Genomic DNA, 19412 nt, shown 5'->3' with positions numbered 1-19412 from the left:
CCTTGTAAAAGACATGTGTTGTGAGTTCGTTTACTGTTAGCGTTAGGTTAGGTTCGCCGGGCCCCCCGCGTGGGGCACTCGCACTACGCGGGGGCGCTCGCACTCTGAGCGGGGGCGCTCGCACTCTGCGCGGGGGCGCTCGCAGTCTGCGCGGGGGCGCTCGCACTCTGCGCGGGGGCGCTCGCACTCTGCGCGGGGGCGCTCGCCGCTCGCTCGTCGTATACCGCACGTTCTGTTTCCTTCCAACTGTACCTGAGTGGACCGCCGGGCGTCGGCCGGGACGATATATAGAGGTGTCGGTGTCGCTCTAAATGTTATTTATAAGTGTAGACGCTGTATTTTAAATCACTAACTCGTGTGATTCTTTGGTTGTGTTCTATCTTAACATTGTAGACGAATTTTTAACGGTTAATTGAACTCTATTATGTGCCAAAAAGCCGAATCGAATGCCAAAGTGAAGTTCGTCGAGCCGTAATTAGGAAAACTTTATATGATAAAGATTAGAGGGCGGTAGAGAAATTAGATCGTTTTAGGTTAAGGCCAGGCTTTAACTAAAACCCCATAACGATTTAGTGGAAAAATTCTATCTATCTGCTGAGAATATGTGCCATTTATTTTATAATAGACGATGATGAATAGATTAATAGAATATCGAAAATAGAGTATTAGCGCGGCGTAACAAAAATTTACAAAAAGTAGGTCGTTTAATGTTTAGTGAGTTTACATTCTTCTGTGACGTTATACACTGTTGTTGACGGTCGGCACGGCCGGGTTCCGTTGTTCCGGGGGTGTTGTAGACAGCGGGCGCTCGCCGGGTCGCGGCGGGTCACGGCGGGTCGCGACCGGTCCGTGCGACCGAGCGGCGGTTGCCGGTCGCCGGTCGCCGCGACTCGCGAGCGGCCGCCGCAATTCGTTGACGAAAATTCCCTCCAGAAATATTTTAACGATACTCTTAGCTGGTAAGACTGAAGGTTACATCAGATATTTTACAACCTGCAAAAGTATATCTCGCGTGTAAACTCAAATTCTCCATCTACGTGCCAAATATATTATATCTAAATGAATATTAATTTAAATTATATAAAACTTATATCTGCCGACTGCGTCATCTATTCATAAAAATATATCGGCGGCGGGCGCCTCGCGTCTCGAACTGGACAACGAAAAATGTCGTTTGATATTTCAGCCTACAACAGTCGCGGGCGGCGCCCCTCGCCGCGGATAGTTATTTCGATTCGAATAGAAGTGCCTTACATATTGTTTTGTCGTTATCGGGTTCTGTTCTGGCAAATGCATTTATACGTTGCACTCGACGTGCTAGTCGGTGGCCGTCGTTTAGAGTCAGTATACAAACTACAAGTCAATTCGCCGATGCCGCGGAGCGACCGTCGGACCGGTCGTCGTAACCTTCGCAGTCTCCCGTTCGCTTGAAATTCTTCTATTTTGTATTCTAAACTTCGCATCCTCTTCGAGTGTACATAATCCGTCTTTCTGTGTCTGTCACCCTTTATTGTAACGATATACTCGTAAGCCTAAGTGGATATTATATTCTTCTAATTTTATATCGAATTATAATATTATAACGTGACATTTGTCGCGGGGGAGAGGCGGCCGAATCGCCACAAATCGATTCAGAGTTGGTTTGTTTCCGTTTATGTTGTTAAATCAGGATTTTATATGTATGGGATATGTCTTGAGAGTTGAGACGTATACAATAACTTACGTTACAGAATTACCCGGTGTCAGTAGTGGCGTTGTTGGGGCGGTTCGGCGGCCATATTTAAGATACTGTACGTACTTCGTAGGTAACAAACGTGCCAAACGCACGATAATTTGATATTACACTCTGTGTTGTGATTTTGAACGTTCTGTAAAATACAAAAGTCTTAAAATACTATAAAAAAATGTAGGAAACTTATAGATTAGCACAATTCTTCGTAGACACGTGGTAAGCTAGGTTAAAGGGGAGTACGCGAGATGTATGTACTGTACTGTCTAGGGCTCCTGTCTCGTGATCTATACAACGACTCGCTCCAACTGTCCCCCCCCCCCTCGCCCGAGGGGGCACCACTTCGCATATCCTTCAAACAATAAGTAATTAAATAAATACTATTATATATTGATACATTTATTAGGGTAAAACTAATTTTTTAAGACAATGAATTAAGTGATCTTTTAGATTGTCTTTATTAATAAATATATGGTGAAGGTTTTGTCAATTTGTTTTTATTTTGAACACCTTCCCCTGGTGCTCGTCTTTCCAACGTACTTCGCTAGAGAAAGGTAACGTATTATTTTAAAATTAACCACTTACTTTTCATAGTGGTTAATCAATAAACAAAATCACTAATAATACACAGGGTCACAATTGCAAGAACCAAGTGTTTACCACAAAACGTGTTACACCGTAGACGTGCTACGCCGTAGACGTGCTACGCCGTAGCCATGCTACGCTCGTAGTACTACACTCGTAGCTGTGTGGCTACGCCGTAGCCTCACGTAGCGGGTCTACGGCAATTTGTGTGCTACGACACGTACGACGGTTACATTTCAGCTGCTGCCTGCTCCAATGCTCCTAGTATGAATCGAATAAATTTGCCAATACCACGTTGATTAAAGTCATAATACTGGACGATCCCAGCAACTTTATTTCACGTAAATTAAACACACCTTTTTCTGGAAAATTATTTCATGTACCATCGAGGAAATTGATTCCTCGATGGTACATGAAATTCAGGCAGTTAACAGACCAACATTTGGTAAGATCATGTCAATTTAATGTTAATTATTGTGATCTGTCGGTTGGGTTTGAACTTTGACGTAACGCGACCAAACTACGTCGGTCCCCCATCTGCCTAGGAATCAACTTTTCTGATAGTACATACTTTCCCGAGACACAAAGTATCTCCATAGAATAACTATTTAAATCTGTTCGTAGGTTTAATCGTGTAGAGAAGAAGCAGACAGAACACTTTCGCATTTAGTATTTTTCGTGTTTTTCGTAATTAATTCTAAGATACTTTTGGGTTAAGTAATTTTTTTTATGAAATAAGGGGCAAATGAGCAAACGTGTCACCTGCAGTAAGTTAAGTAAGCAACTACCGTCGCCCATGGACACTCGCAACATCAGAAGAGCTGCAGGTGCGTTGCCGGCCTTTTAAGAGGGAATACGCTCTTTTCTTGAAGGTTTGCAGGTCGTATCGGTCTGGAAATACTGCTGGTGACAGTTCGTTCCAGAGTTTTACAGTGCGCGGCAGAAAGTTACGCGAAAAACGCACGGTGGAAGACTGCCACTCATCAAGGTGATGAGGATGGTATGTTTTCGCGTGAGACGATAGCGAAAAGTTGCAGGTGGTATGATTCCGAACAATTCCTCAGAGCACTCGCCGTGATACAACCGATAGAGGATGCAGAGTGAAGCTACATCTCGGCGTAATTCCAGGGGGTCCAAGCTGTTTGAAACACTATGGCAGTCAACAATTCGAGCGGCCCTTCGTTGGATACGATCCAGAGGGAGCAGTTGGTATTTTGGCGCCCCTGTTATAAGTAATACAAGGTTAAAAGTGGAAGAAAAAACAAACGTACATCCAGCCGTTTATTAAGAACATTGTACACCGTACACTCTACCTTACACTATACATAAAACTCTGTTAGAACATAAGGAAAACAATAGACGTGCTGTGCAACAACAAAATATAAACATAACATTCACTGCACACTGGTATTATTATTATAAGTGGTTAAAGAAACTGAAAAGACTGATGTGTAACACCCTTTCTCTCGCTCAGCATGTCAAAATTGAACTTTATTCACTACACAGGAAAATACAATTTTTAATGCAAGAGTTAGAATTTTGAGTTGTTCCTGACTGCGCAGAGTTTTCGATTAATAAGTCAAGAAACGGTGACTGCCGCCGCAGCGCAACTTGCCAAGTAATTGCAAAATTAGCAAAATTACATAGTATTGTCACAATGTAAATATACAGTAGAAATTTAGCCAAAGTCGCTCAACACAGACAAAATATGTACGAGGCGATACCGCATACTCTTTTGCTACTTTGGGCTGTCTGAAATCACGCTTGTGTGCGTGCGCTAGTTTGGGCGATGTATTATAAAGATAGTCTACTGTATTTAATTTACACTGTGGTCAAATCAAAGACGAGATTTCAGAAGTTACACATATTGATATGTGACGCAGAACATTTTAGCCGGCCCCCAGACGAGCAATTTTATTACGGAAAATCACGTATTGCGTAATATTATTGACCGTCTAGTGATGATATTGCACATCTCGCGCCTTTAATCTGTCAAATAAACTGTTCAATAAAATTGAAGCGTGATATTGACAATACAATTGATCGTCTAGGGGCCGGCTTAAACACTGTACTGTTGCTGTCTCAGTCTGTTTGGGGTTGGGCCATCCTCTAGCGGTACTAACAGTTATATAAATTTCTCGTTTACAACATCAACTTTATATTCGTTTTTACATTCTTGTGAATAAATATAAAAATTTATTATGTAATTATTGCATCGCATATCCGCTTATGTATACGTTACACATGAATAAAATGAGTTTTCTGTTATTATAAAATTGTAAACTTCGATGTAAATTATATTGGTTGGTGTCAATATGACGTTAGTATTGCTTTGTTAAAATAGGAGCCTTACTTCTAATGAAAACCATGTAAACAGTTATTTATGAGACTTAAAAAGATAAAAAGTTTTGGTGTTCCGTGTTACGTTATGGTATCAGGAATATATCACTCATTTACTCATTAATGAATATATTCTAATAAAAATATATTGCCATTAAGAAATGCCGGAAAGAAAGATTATGCAGAATGAAATACTTACAGCTTTGAGTAAAATACGTTCACCTCATGCAGCCTCCCCACGTTGGCCTATGATGGGCGATTGCGAACGTATATAGAGAGATGTTCGTCTATGATTGCCCATAATTGATGTCAATTTAGCATGCTATAGAAACCTGCTCAATCACGTTTGCAGTCATTGTCAGGGCGAGCGAAGCCCTACTATAGTATTGGGATATATCCCACAATGTTTACAATTTACGGGAAAACTATCACGCCTATTGATTTGTGCATGAACATAGTAATTTTTATTTATATGTAGATGTGTTATCACCAGTCAGTCAAGGTGTGACGACGCGAGCCCTCACGAAGCTCGGCTTTAAGCTAGTTATCCAACATGGCCCAACGTGAAGAGCTTTTACACTTTATGTTGAAGTTAGCTGTACAAATAACTTTGGTGTTCTCAGTTCACAATCAACAACTTAACTACTCTATTATACAAGATCACATAAGTACAGACAGTATGAGGTACTCGATAAATCGAAAGTATTAGACAGGAGTTTTGTGATTCTGAAGTTCTGGTATTTTCAAAGTACTTTGTTATTTTGTGCTGATCCACATGATGCCAGTAAATGCCAGATACTGGACGCTGGAGTCGTTTGAAACATGTTGATACATAAACATCCTTACTAATAAAATATTAACGCAGCGAATAACTATAAAGTTAGCTGGCATATTGGAAAGTCACAAGGCAAAAAGACAGCTTACCTTGAATAGTAAGCTGCTCATCTTTATTAGTAAAGGGACTACTGAACTCAGTGGCGTGAACTATAGGCAGGGCTGGCAAAATGCCACGGGTCCCCGACCCAAAAGTGCCCCAATTTTCTATACATTGTTTTATTATTAACGTGACGAGTTTAACTGATAGGATCCATCAATTTGCCACGGGCCCTAGATCTTATAGTTACGCCACTGACTCAACTCACATGTCTACAAGTTAAAGTGTTGTTCCAGCGCCATCCAGTGCTGCTGGCACCTGTTACTGTGTCAATATAAATCAGCTTTGTGATACAATTCGGCGGTTCGTAATCGTTCAAAACAACTGAAACACTACAACTACTCAATATACAAATGGACGAAGGACTTTCACACACAACGCTCCACGCTGCTTACATCGATATATACTATATTTTATCCTTCTCTAACGGCCGCATTCGGAGACGAATATTAATGACTTCTTCTTCTTCTTATTTTATTATAGCGGCCTCAGTGAGTTGTGTGAGTGAGAGCCAATGTCAGAGTGATTTTGCGTTGACTTTGCTCTATATTGCATGTCTGGTGAAGAAACAAGGTACGGTATCTAATAATGTAAAATTCGTTGAAAATTAATTACTTAACTGTAATTAAATGATGATTTTGACATAAGCCCCATACATTATCTGTCAAAGTCTTAATTTGAAGTTTAATCATCATTAACCCTGCGTTCCATTTGTAATTAAAAACGATCAAAACGCTCAAAATAGGAGGCATTTTGAGCGGTTTGATCGTTTTTAACTGTGTAAATATCTTCGAGTGCAGCAGTTATACACTGAAATGTCGCTCAAAAGATAAAGACAAAATATTATAATATAGCTTTTTCATTGTTTAACTTTTAATTAGTAAGGGGCTTTTGATATCATTATCAACGACTTGTACGATTTGTATTAATCATTTTTATCATCCTGACTTAAAAAATATACCGATGTAAGCAAGCGTTTATTATATAAGGGAAAACACTTTCTTTTGGCCTCCATTCTATTCAGTTCCTATGTCAGTCGCCGACCACGATTTAAGATGGGGACTCTAATAATAAATTACTGGAAAACAAATGCCATACCCACAATTTCAACAAATATACTCAATATTGGAGAATCGTCAGTGCTAGTTAAAAATTATGCCATAATCATACCGAAACTTAATTAAGATTTTATTACAAAAATATTACGTCCTGGCCCAAGATCGGAACGATCGAGGGTCATAATAAAATCAACATAAACAAAACATAAAGCTTCACATAAACTGAAAATCGTAGAAGCAGTGTACACTTCGAAATTATTTATATATTGAAATAATGAAATGCGTTCAAACGTGCAACAAAACTATGTATAGCCAGACATATAATAAATAGACCCTGCAATTTGTTTGAGGTTTACATGATTTGTAACTCAAAAAATAGGTATTACGGTACCAGTATCTAGGCCATAAACAAGTAGTGTGTCCATTCATTATACATCAATGGCATTTGTATGTACAGTAGTAACAAATAATATGGTAGGACGCTCTTACGCGGGCAATGTTTTAATAATTGACTGGCAACATAGCGATATTTAGTGAGGAGCAATTTTTGAAAATGCTTAAGGTTCTTCAAGATCATAAAAATATTTTTCAACTAATTTTATTACGTTATTATGAATCAAGCTACTTTTACGGTACTTTGTGAAAATAGTTGAAAACTACAACTGCTTGACGTAATCTTTTGTAGTTTCCGTCGCGAATTTGCTTTTTTCATCCGACGACAATATTGCTTCGATCAGGTCTGGTGCTTCTTAAACTGCAATAGTATTCTAATATACATCACACAAACTAATTTTGTGTGATGTGATAAGTATTTAAACGACTGGTTTTATTGGCCTCAGTGATCTCAAAGTGGTTTTGTGTAGACTTTGCTGTTTGCTATAATATAGTCATTTTTGGACACTGTATCGAAATAACAATACTATTGCCGGATTAAAACAGTAAAATCGGAGTACAGTTTGTTCGTATCCGTAAAAGTAACTTTACTGAGTTGTGACGTCAGAGCATTGCCCGCGCGAGAGCGGCCGTAGGAACAAAGTGGGGGCGCTAGCGTCACTCTAGTCGCATCTTCTTGCCTTTCACTAGTACCGGCTTGTTCTTCAGCAGACCTTTTCTTCTCCGCGACGTCTGGGGGACACAATTAGTACTGATTTAGAGTCAAGTTATAAATGAACGACAACATTAAGTTGTATAAACTTCTGCGATTTCTCAAATTCACGCACGTAGTAGACAGCTTAATAGAATTTTAACAATTTAACTAGATGACACCCGCAACTCCGTTGGGCAGATACACGCTTATCGCGCGGGAACCGTAGATTTTCCCAAGATAAGAAGTATCCTATGTCCTTTCTTAGGACTCAAAGTAAGTTCATAAATAATTTCAGCGAAATCGATTCAGCGGTTTGATCGTGAAGAGGTAACAGATAGACGGACACACTTTCGCATTTACAATATTAGTATGGATTACATCTCATCAAACACAAATTCATATATCTAGAAACTGTATACCTAATGTTTTTTTAAGAAATTTTAACTAAATGGTTCAGCGATTTAAACACGAATGTCAATACATATAAATTATGTAATAAAAGAGCATAAAAAATTATATACTTTGTACTATACCATCGATCCTACATCAAACGCAGGCTGTGAAAATGTGTAAAAGGATTAACAAACCTCTATAGTCCATTCGCTTCAAGAAATCAGTTAATCATGAATAGATAACTGTTTCAAATGACAGAAAGGCTTGCTAGCTTTCATTCGAAAGTGCAGTTTGTAAGGACCATAAAAATTGCATCAAACGATTAACAGCTACCTTGTGAATCAGTATTTGTGCATCTACAATATGCATTAGTTAAATTGCGCTTACCTTTTTCGACAAACTGTTGGATGTCTGTATGGTTCTCTTGGCGAGAGGCAGACGCGGCCGATTGAACTCATGCGGCTTTTTTACTCTGAAATCATATTATTAATCAATAAAATATGTAAAAACATAACGACGACTAATAAATAATTTCCGTAATGTAAAGAAAAAAAAATCAATTAATTCTTCAAGCCCCATAAGAGCACCGGTGATTGTGACAACAATAGAATACAAGAGCATTTCCTGGAATCCGCAATCGAAGTATTAATGTAACATTTTTCGACAACACTCAAAACCTACCAATCCGCTACGTATGTTAATCACCAAAACTTTAAGATATTGCGGACTTGACTGGTTTTTTTTAACCTTATAGCTATGCAGATGTTACGCCTTAAGGCTTACTGACGTCATTCTGGGTTAAAGTTAACTCTTGATTAAATATTATAGCATTTCATTTGATCATTGTTTTTATGACAGAAAAAAAAACACTTAAGGGTTAAGGTGAGAACGCACTACGCGACACTACGCGGCAACGACGTGACAGTTTCGCACAAGTGGACCTTATAGTTACTGCTGCCTTACTCCGGACAGAATCACAATCGAATCGAGAATCGAATCAGCTCGATCTACACACATATATACTAGCGCTAAAACTTGGAACTGTAATAATTCGATCACAAAGGCTTTTCCCACTCCCGACTGCTATACTAGCGCACGATCTTGCTGCGGCTCAATTTGAAACTAATCGGAATCGTAAATCAAAATCGTATCAGTTACGGAGGTGAGACTGGTGGTTTATGAGTCGTACGGCGTACCTGTATATGCGCACGAGCCAGTGCTCTGTGGTGTAGGCCTCCTCGAGGTAGGTGAGCTTGAACCCGCGGTTGCCGGGCAGCGCGCCGCGAGTCCGGTCGTAGCCCGGCGGACTGCCGCCGCTGTCGTACCTGACGGACAGACGGGACGTTTAATTTTACTAAATACTCATCATAATAAGACCTACACTGTATATTATACAATGTCTTGACAAGAAAGACAAGATCAACAAACAAGGTATGAAAAACATTGTATAACTAAATATCTGTATACAAAACATATATTATATTACATGCACATAGTTATGTCGTAAATGCACACGTACTACAATGCAAACGGCCACATGCAAAATATAATAACATGCGATTGATTGAAAGTATATCGAAAGTACAATAATATTATCAACCGCGTTAGTATTACATCAGTATTATAGTGGTAGATGGTACACCAGATTTTTCGACAAGTGTGCACATGCTAATTATGCAAAAATATAATAACAACGATTAGATTAACTACCCACCTATAATACGACAGTTTATACATAAGGCAGTTCAGCATGGTTTTTGAGGCTTCGTTGTCTATTCGGTACTCTCCTCGCTCAGTGAAGTAGTCCGCTTCCTGTCAAACATAAAAATTATCACTACATAATGCTGGAGTAGTATTTATATAACACTAGGCTTGTAGAGGTATTTTATTAGCACTTTGCATAAACAAGACAGTATTATAGAAACAGGAAATGCATTTCCTCTGACCCAGGCCACAATATTTGCGAAAACCTGTGACAGTTCTTAACATTTTAAATATTTAATGGTAATGACGAATATGGTAATGTAGCTTGTTATAATTCGTACATAACACATGTTTTCGCATTCACGTTATAGATACGCGATATCTATAATATTGTCAATGTATGTATTGCTCCGTGAGTCTGTGGGGGTATAAGTCTTTTAAATTTCTTTAAATGTCGAAACTTATCGTAGATTTCCGCAATTTTGCTTGTCACAACTAAAATTTCAACAATACTGGAGGCCTACAACGAAACGTTTTGAGAATCAAACGATCGAATCGGAATGCCGCGCCCTATTCTTATCAACATCATTTCACGTGTTATACGCGGCATTCCGATCCGTTCGTTTGAGTCTCAAAGCGGTTTCGTGGTTGGTATGCTTACTATTGTACATAATATACTCACATGTATATCCTTGGGATGTTCTCCCTCAGCGATGCGCACCATCCATATGAACTTGTTGATATCGTCGCCGGAGTAACCGATGGCGCCGCCGAATATGACGAGCACGTAGTCTGCGCCGAGCGTCGTCATTATATCGTACGCGCTCCGCTCGTCGCTTGCCATCGCCTTGCCGACGAGCGCGATGTGCGAGTTGTTCCACGTGTTGTTGTCGACGAGTGTGGTGCGGTTACCCATGCCCGCGATCTGTGGTTAAATGCAATGTTAAAAAAAAAAAGTAAATTGTCAAAGTTACCCTGCTCATAGGGATATGAGTTAGCATAGTATAAGTGCTTAACTATGGTCATAAGATATGTAAACAATAAATATTATATTCGTCTTCAAGATCATTTCACCGAATTTTGGTGTGTGATGTTCTTATCATCCTCTTCGCGCCGTCCTGCTTACTTTCAATTTCAAACCAGCAGATGTATATTGCAATAAAACTTGTAAGTTTTTTTTTGTTAATTAGGTGGTAGAGGTCAAAAATTATTGATATTTTTTTTAAATGCTGTTATAAGCATTCTGTCGTATCGCAAAAATGGTAGTACCTGGTATCCGTAATCCCACCAGGACATGATCCTGGAGTCATCTGGCGTGTTCTGCGACAGCCAGCCGTACGCCTCCCTGAAGTCGTCCAGAATCTTGCGAGACCTAAAATATATTTTTACTTATTACTATGTCAAATACATCATTTCTGTGTGCTACGAAAATCAACACTGTGTCATGATAACGAAGCTTCATAAAATGTGTAGTAGACGCAAATAACTAATAGATATACCACAGTAAAACAGGTTAGGGTGAATCATAATAGCGCAGAGTCGAAACGCATCGAAGCGAATTATTAAAACTGAACATAACAAATCCAACCTTAACTCCAAAGCTTTAACGCTCTTTATTACTTCTGAGAATTTAAAAAAGCGCGCATCCGCGCGAATTCGCGTGAATGCGCCCGGCCAACGCTGATTGGCCTGGCAGAAGTAATGTATGCGTTACACTCTGGAATTAAGGTTGAATTTTCTGTGTTTTGCTTTTGGGAATTTGCTTCGCTTCGCTTCGAATCTGCTCTATTATAAATTGACCCTCAGTAGTTGCATGTGAAGAAAAAACAACCACACACTCACTAACACCATTTATAACACTAGCGAATAGCGATATACTTCATACTATAGAAAATATAATTTCCATATTCAAAACACTCACCCATCGTTTCCATAGCTAGCCAGCACTATACTGGGGCTGGAGTAGGCGTTGGACGTTGCCCAGGTGCAGTGCACAGAGAACAGCATGAGCAGTATCATGAATGCTATGAGTGTGCCGGACCGCACGTTCATGCCGAGACCCGCGTCCGCTGGTACGGGCTCCACTGCACGCTTCTTGGGCTTGCCCGCCTGGAATTATGGAGTTAACAGGTATATAGAACAGCTCCGTAATCGTTTTTTTCCCTAAACGCAGGTCGTTGTAGCTCTGAAATCAATGCGACTCATAAGTTTCTATTGTGACTTCTTTGCATTACCGTCCCCAACAGAATGCTGCTCATAAATTTGAGGATGTGGTTGGGGTTGGTGCCACGAATTTCCTGTGTAGATGATAGTCGTAGCGCCCAAGGTGCCTATTTCTGTTCTGTAAAGAAGCTGGACACTCAAGGAGAAGATGAATAGGTGTCTCGTCCTTCAAAATATGTTTGGAAAACCTTCATTAGATTTAAGTAGTCAATCAATCACTCTACTCCAAAGGAGAATGCCCAAGGTCGGTACCATAAATTCTCATGCGTCAATATGAAACCCTTATAGTAATTATGACCCTTATAGTAATTATTTTTCGAATTCTTTACGTAATTACACGCCAGGAATCCAATTTTTGAACCCGGAATTTTAATTAAAAATTAAAAGTTACTAAATGACTCCCTCCACATTCGTTTAGTGATGTAATGCATTATTAGAAACCACAGATTACACATCAAACAATAATATATTGTAACTATATCGATTCATTCGACTAAAGCAGTTATATTGCAATCGTTATTCCAATTTTTATAAATGTTACTTGCTTTAATAACAATTTCCAAATGATAATATTATTTATTGAAATAATTCATTAGCTTTTCTATAATATGTATGTTAAATAACAGTAAAATATTAAGAGGATACAACAGGGGCTAGAGAAATGAAAAAAAAGTACGTGTAATATCTATAGCTGTCTCCCTTACCTCAAGCCTATACCGCAGAACGCGATAGAGACAACTGCAGAAAATCCAGAAAATCAACGATTCGTTGTCCCCTGATTCCTTCTCCAAAACTTAACCGATTTAAGTACTTTTTTCATTAAAGATTAAAAAAAGGCTTGAGCTGTGTTCCTATGTTTTGCTTTTTTTGTATAATCTAGCCAAATCTGTTTTCTGGACGTTTGAACACAGTGGAAAATCTGGCCATTTTTTTGGGTTTTTGAACGTTCATATCTTATTTAATAATTAAATTATGAAAAAAAAGAAAACATAGGGACATTGTATTAGTGGCCGTAGATATTTAGGAAAAAAATTAAAACTCTACTAGCATTATCCAGGGAGGAAACAGGGGACAGCGTTTGTATGGAAAAAAGGGCGGTGTGGAATCCTCTTAAGCTAATCCATTACACCTAATCGATTCAGTGCTGCTATTAGACACTTAAATCGATTTTTTTCATAGACTTCGATTTATCGATTGCATCCCTAACCGACGCATTTTTTCTAACATCTGTCATTGGGACATTTACTGTTTTGTAAATACTCCATTTATTGAAACTCTTTGTACATACATTCATACTAACAAAATTAGATTATAGGTGTGTGTACTAATCCATAAATGTTTGTGTTTGTTTTAGGTTATAGATTTTTCAACAGACATCGTCCATTATCATAAATTCACCGTACATACCCTTGTTTGTTCATTAAACCAACTTTTAAGGCAGAGCCTACTCCAACACACTCTGACATTGGCGATTCACAAAAGAGCCATAAATAAAAAGAAGAAGAAGTGTCTACGCCAATGTTTAATTAATTACAACCTTGGATAACTCCTAGTCCGGTAAGCACACCTTAATTTATATTCTGAATATGTATTAAGTAAGTACCTATACTAAATTCTAAGTAAAAAGGCACCTTCGCAAGGCATATTTATTTTATTAATTTTAAAAACTTTATGCACATATAGGTACAAAGGTGGACGTGCGTCGATCGATAATATGTACGAATCATCTACCGGCTCAAAAATTTCTTTTCCACTCCGGTCAAGACCTTGCTGGTCCAGTCCCCTATCTTTCCTATAATTAACTATGGTGACGTGTGCTGTTTAGATGTTAATGCCGACAAACTCGATAAACTCGACCGATTGTTTAATAATTGCCTCCGATTCATATTCAACCTTCGAAAATACGACCATGTTTCTTCGTATCGCTCCAAGCTACACTGGTTACCAGTACGTCAGCGCCGCTCTGTGCAGGCACTGTGTGTGCTATATTCACTGCTGCATCATCCTCATACTCCCGAATATCTCGCCCCTCATTTTCAATACTGTTGCAGCAGGCACGATAAAAACCTCCGATCCACTTCAAATCAGCTTTTGAGTTGTCTCTCTTACAAGTCAAGTTCCGTCCACTCTTCTTTTAATATCCAGGCTATTCTCCTCTGGAACGCTCTTCCTCCGGAAATCAGGATGTCAAAAACCAGAAATACTTTTAAGCGCAGGGTACGTGAGTTTTACTTGAAACAGTTGGCAGACTCTTAGTTTTCATAATTTATTATATATATTTATTATTTTTTCTGTCTTTTCCTCTTTCAACTCGACTGGCACCTATACAACTATGTCCTTGTATCGCCCAAAGGTTGACTGGTAGATAATGCCATACGGCATTAAGTCCACCTTTGTACCTATATGTGCATAAAGTTTTTAAAATTAATAAAATAAATATGTAAATATAACACGCTGATTAAACAGATTAAATGATAACATTTGCATTACAGGCACAATATTTTATTTTTATTTTATTTCCCATTTCGTGGCAACCCTGGCCTATCTGCTTGGTACCTGTCATCGGTGGCGGCATCGTGCGATGTCAAAGGCGTTTCGTTACTGTAGGGACTAATATTGCTATACTGTGCCGCTATTTTAATTGCATATTGGGCTATGTGTCCAGTACTTAACGTGGGAGAGCCATGCTTCGGCACGAATGGGCCGGCTCGACCGGAGAAATACCACGTCCTCAGTTTGTTCTGTGCTCGTCCTCGTCCTCGTCTGCGCTGTGTTTCGCCGAGTGAGTGAGTTTACCGGAGGCTCAATCCCCTACCCTATTCCCTTCCCTACCCTCCCTTATTCCGTTCCCTTTCCATTCCTACCTTCCCCTATTACCCTATTCCCTCTTAAAAGGCCGGCAACGCACCTGCAGCTCTTCTCATGCTGCGAGTGTCCATGGGCGACGGAAGTTGCTTTCCATCAGGTGACCCGTTTGCTCGTTTGCCCCCTTATTTCATTAAAAAAAAAAGTGAAAAGTATTGTGACTAAAATGTTAGTTACATTTCTGATTAAATTAAGTACCTAAATTGCTTAAGAGAATGTATTCAATAATACTTAATAAATACTCCTAGATAGTAGATATTATAGCGGCGGCTTTTAGTCACCTTTCGGTGATGATTTATTACTAATATAAGCGCCTTACTCTGTTTTTAGAGCAATAACGTTCGCTCGTGTATGGACCTGTCAATAAAATGGGTACTTTGAAGATTTTGAGGTTATTTTCGATTTTATCAAATTACTCTGAAACCCCAGTTTTGTTTCCAAAGAAATTTTTATAGGAGCTAAAGTGATAATCATAGACTTTAAAAAACCAAGTTTCGTTTTGACGCAAAATGGTACTGGACACCATATATTTTTGGGCATTCTCCTTTTACCAATAAGGTGTCAATAGATTAGCAACGATGATATTGATGTCATAGACTTTTTTTTTTTTAAATATTGTCAGTTGGTACCAGCTACCTCTACTACCTTATCGAAGAGCGGCTTGGAGTCCGGCGCGGGCGCTGCCGGCTGTGGCTCATCTTCTCGTAAAGCCAGCTCCAGCAGGATGGAGAACGCGATGCCGGCCAGCACGCACACCGCCGGCGTCAACGTCAGCATCAGACGCACCATCACACCCGCGAAGTATACCGCGCTTAGTGCGTATAGCGCCACTGTAACAAACAAAGTTTTATAGCAGGACTACTAACAATGGTACTATGGTTATATACTATGATTATCATGCTAAAAAATATGTGTAACTTAACTTTGCTTGTATTTTTGTTACCACTTTACATTTAAACCTTTTGATAAAATTTTGTATGAGGAATGGAGATACTTTAGGTTCTAGAAACGAAATAAGATAGGCAACTAGATTTTGAAAAATAGTTATAACTTACCAAAAACTCTTTCATCATTAATATTCTTGATGCAGTACCAGAGACCCACGGGGAATGTGCACACTAGAACATGGAGGTCAAAGAAGAATGACGACCATGTGGTGGGCTGATGCTCCGACACAGATGCAATGATTGGAATGTGGATTTTTGCATAGCCAGTATCCCATAGGGAGTAAAACCTGAAAAAAAAAGTTTTTTTTTAAGTGAAAGCAGTCTTTTATCTATCATCATAATATTTTCTCTATTTAATAAAACAGAAAATTACAAAACAACCTTTCTTTAGTAATGAACATGTCCTATTTGCATAATTTTGCATTTGAAATATGTATATGCAATTATGTTCAGAGTGTCACTCTATGTATGTTGCAAACATAATTTTAATTACAATGGCCTGAATGTGATGAATATAAGCTATTTAAATGACAGGAGGGCAAAATTATGCCGACACAAGATATTTGTTTGTATACAAAATGTAGAAAATGTAGGTGTTCTCTTTAATTTTCCATATATACAATCATTTATTTTGCTTGTTACATTTGGATTAACTCATAAAATCTTAAATAATAAAACTTTAAGGGAATGTCTAAATTTAACTATCAATAATAATTCAACATTAGCTAATAAAAAATGTATATGATATTTTTTATGCACAATCAAACTAGTTTGGCATTTTATTACAATATGTAGTTGTGTAACAAGTTTCTTATGCACAAAATTAAATAGGTATTTTAAATATAAAATACATTCCTAGCAAAGACATAATAGATTTAACTTGTATTCAGAAAATTGTTATACAACACTACTTAAAAATGAAATCCTTTTCTATCCATACTAATATTATTCTTTCTCTCTGTGTCTGTTACCTTTTCACGACCAAACCGCTGAACTGATTTTGCTGAAACTTGGAATGGTAATACTTTTGAGTCCCGGGAAGAGACATAGGACACTTTTTATCCCAGAAAAACGGACAGTTCCCGCGCAATGAACGAATTTTGGTGCAACGGAGTTGCCGGCGTCATCTAGTAGTTATGTTACCTAAAGGTTAATGAGTTTTACCTGCCACTCCATGGTGCAATAACTCCCATGTAGGTGAGAAGAACTACCACTAGAAATACCAGTCCAGCACTCGCTAGACCTCCTAGGATGAGCAGTTGCTTCCACTGCCCTTTAGGATTTAGACTGTGAAGGTATTTCAGAGCTCCGACAGCCATCAGTAGAGCAAACACACCTTAAACAAACATTATAATGTTAATTGAAAAGTTAAAATTATAATGTTATAATACTACATATTAAGTTCCTTCCCCAATGCATCAGGCATAAGGAAGGAGCATGGAGATTATATTAACAAGGAGGATAATACATTAGAAGAAATTTCCATAATAATGTTCCTAACATTTTGTTATTATATTGTTGTATTACACATAATTTTTATATAAATAAATAAAAATTGTCAAGCAATAATATTATAAATAGTTGGTTCAAGCTATACTTAAGTATACAACAAGAAATTTTACACTTTTTCTAAAGAGAATATTGTGTATAAAAGCTTACCTGATGCAGCCATATGCTCACTGGTGCGAATAGGCTGGAAGCCCACAAATGGGATCTGCATGGACAGCAGTAGTCCCACAATATAGAACACGGTGTAGCTGACAAACAGCCTCTGGGAGAACCTGCCCATGATGAGTAGGACAAACACATGCAGGGGTATGAGGTTAATAATGAACACGTAACCTCCCCATGCTGACACCTGTAAGGACACAAGTTTGTTTTCAAGCAATTGCTGTAAAGTTTTAAATATGTATTTTTTTTTTTCCAAAACAATAGCAGAAAACTCACTATCACTTGTGTATAACACGTAAGGCAATTCTTACTCACCATATAAAAGTAAGATAAGGCAGTGCATATTGACCAGAAAATAGAACCACTCTTAATGCTCTTCAGCCACAAATAATATGTAAATTGTAGTGCAAAAATGGCAATGCCCTCATTATCGTAGCTTCCTGCTACGGATCTACTGCTGTAGCCTGGCACTATTGCAATGAAACATGCAGCGAAGAGGCCGGCACCCCGGGACCACAGTTCCGAGGTTAGCAAGTATGTCGCTATAGCAGTTAAGCCACTGGAAATAAAATCACATAATAAAGCTAGTGTTTTAAAAGTAGAAATTTGTCTCTTCAAAAAATCGAAAAAAAAATAATCATAATACCTGAACACCGGCGCCAGAAATACACAAATATCTCTAATGTGTATGGGAATGTTGAGGGTGTGGAGTATCCAATGTATGGTCCCTGAGGTTATCATGAGACCGGGGTACACTGTTCCCCCCACGATACGACCGAGGGGGTACCACGCCCGCTCATCGAACCAGTTCAAAAAGTTGTAGAACCCATGCTCGACCATGTAAGCAGTAGATCTGTAGTTGAACCTGAAAGTGACATTTTGGTTAACACTGAACTTTTATGAAAATCAATGTTTTATCAAACTTACACATCTTACCATGGGTCGAACTCGTGAATTATGCTCTCAAATCTTATTACAGCGAAAAGCCGGGAAGCAAAACCGGCCAACCAAGCCAACAACAGAACCGTAACAGTGATCAATGTACTGAAGCCGGTAGTGTTCTCAAATATGCCTTTGCGTTGTCCATTCGCCGGGTTCGCCTCTATGGACGCCGGCATTTTGAAGTTATAAATATTATTTATATTCCCTAATCCGATATAAATAATTCTCCATACATCAATTCAACAACACAAATCACAATTTTATTGAAAATTGATTGACTTGTAAGTGACTGACACGTCTCTCTTGAAAATAGTTGCCCTAATAAAAAAAATTGCTGCCACGATTTGGCCACGACCCACCAAATGTTTTAAAAAATACTGTGTACCATTTTTCAATTTTTATGTGAATCACAAATATACTATTTCATTAAAATCATGATTCGTAGATTCATGGAATGGGTATATGAGATTTAGTTTGTGCCTTGTGGATGACAATGTGTAATGTGTTTGGCTTTTATATGTAAAGTAAAATGACAAGTGATTGGACAAAGCACAAAAACACAATGTTGCTTTAAAAGCTGCCTGTTAATAAAGTAAAAGAACGCCTTATTTTAAAGAATAACAGGTAGTTTTTAAAGCAACCTTAATAAATATAGTGTTATATTGTGCTTTGTCCAATGACTAGTACAGTCCAATCACTAGTCATTTACCTTTAAATGTCTTCTTCTTCTTCTTCTTCTTCTTTTGGCGTAAGCCTCCCCATTTAGGAGTTGCCAGCGTCAGAGTTGAGGCGAAAAATGTGAACAGTTATAACTTATAACGTAAACTGATTGCCATGCAGCGGGCACGGGTGATGACTTCAATGTCGCTGTAAAAAAATTCACAGCTGTGTTTGACGTTTGCACTGTCGGTGCTGTCAGCTGTCATATTGATTT

The 19412-nt window shown here is 38.5% G+C and overlaps 1 protein-coding gene across 2 annotated transcripts; it reads right to left on the bottom strand.

The window, feature by feature from the left end:
- Positions 1–6915: 6915 nt before the first annotated feature.
- LOC121726218 (dolichyl-diphosphooligosaccharide--protein glycosyltransferase subunit STT3B) lies at positions 6916–18779 on the bottom strand. Of its 2 annotated transcripts, none has more exons than XM_042113454.1 (14): positions 18473–18779; positions 18183–18401; positions 17852–18095; positions 17525–17723; positions 17030–17201; positions 15974–16152; positions 15555–15748; positions 11752–11939; positions 11100–11202; positions 10513–10755; positions 9841–9938; positions 9323–9451; positions 8514–8598; positions 6916–7771 (listed from the first exon to the last, which is right to left on the bottom strand). In XM_042113454.1, the coding sequence occupies exons 1-14, from the start codon at positions 18652–18654 to the stop codon at positions 7697–7699; spliced, it is 2310 nt and encodes a 769-aa protein (XP_041969388.1). In that variant the 5' UTR covers positions 18655–18779; the 3' UTR covers positions 6916–7696. The 2 variants fall into 2 exon arrangements, with proteins under 2 accessions (XP_041969388.1, XP_041969389.1); XM_042113455.1 differs by having other exon boundaries at positions 15564–15748.
- Between the last annotated feature and the right edge of the window lie 633 nt (positions 18780–19412).

The sequence above is a fragment of the Aricia agestis genome, chromosome 4, assembly GCF_905147365.1.
Source record: "Aricia agestis chromosome 4, ilAriAges1.1, whole genome shotgun sequence".
NCBI classification, from domain to species: domain Eukaryota; kingdom Metazoa; phylum Arthropoda; class Insecta; order Lepidoptera; family Lycaenidae; genus Aricia; species Aricia agestis.
The sequence above is the reverse complement of the archived record's forward strand: the minus strand, read 5'-3'. Positions and strand labels throughout refer to the sequence as shown.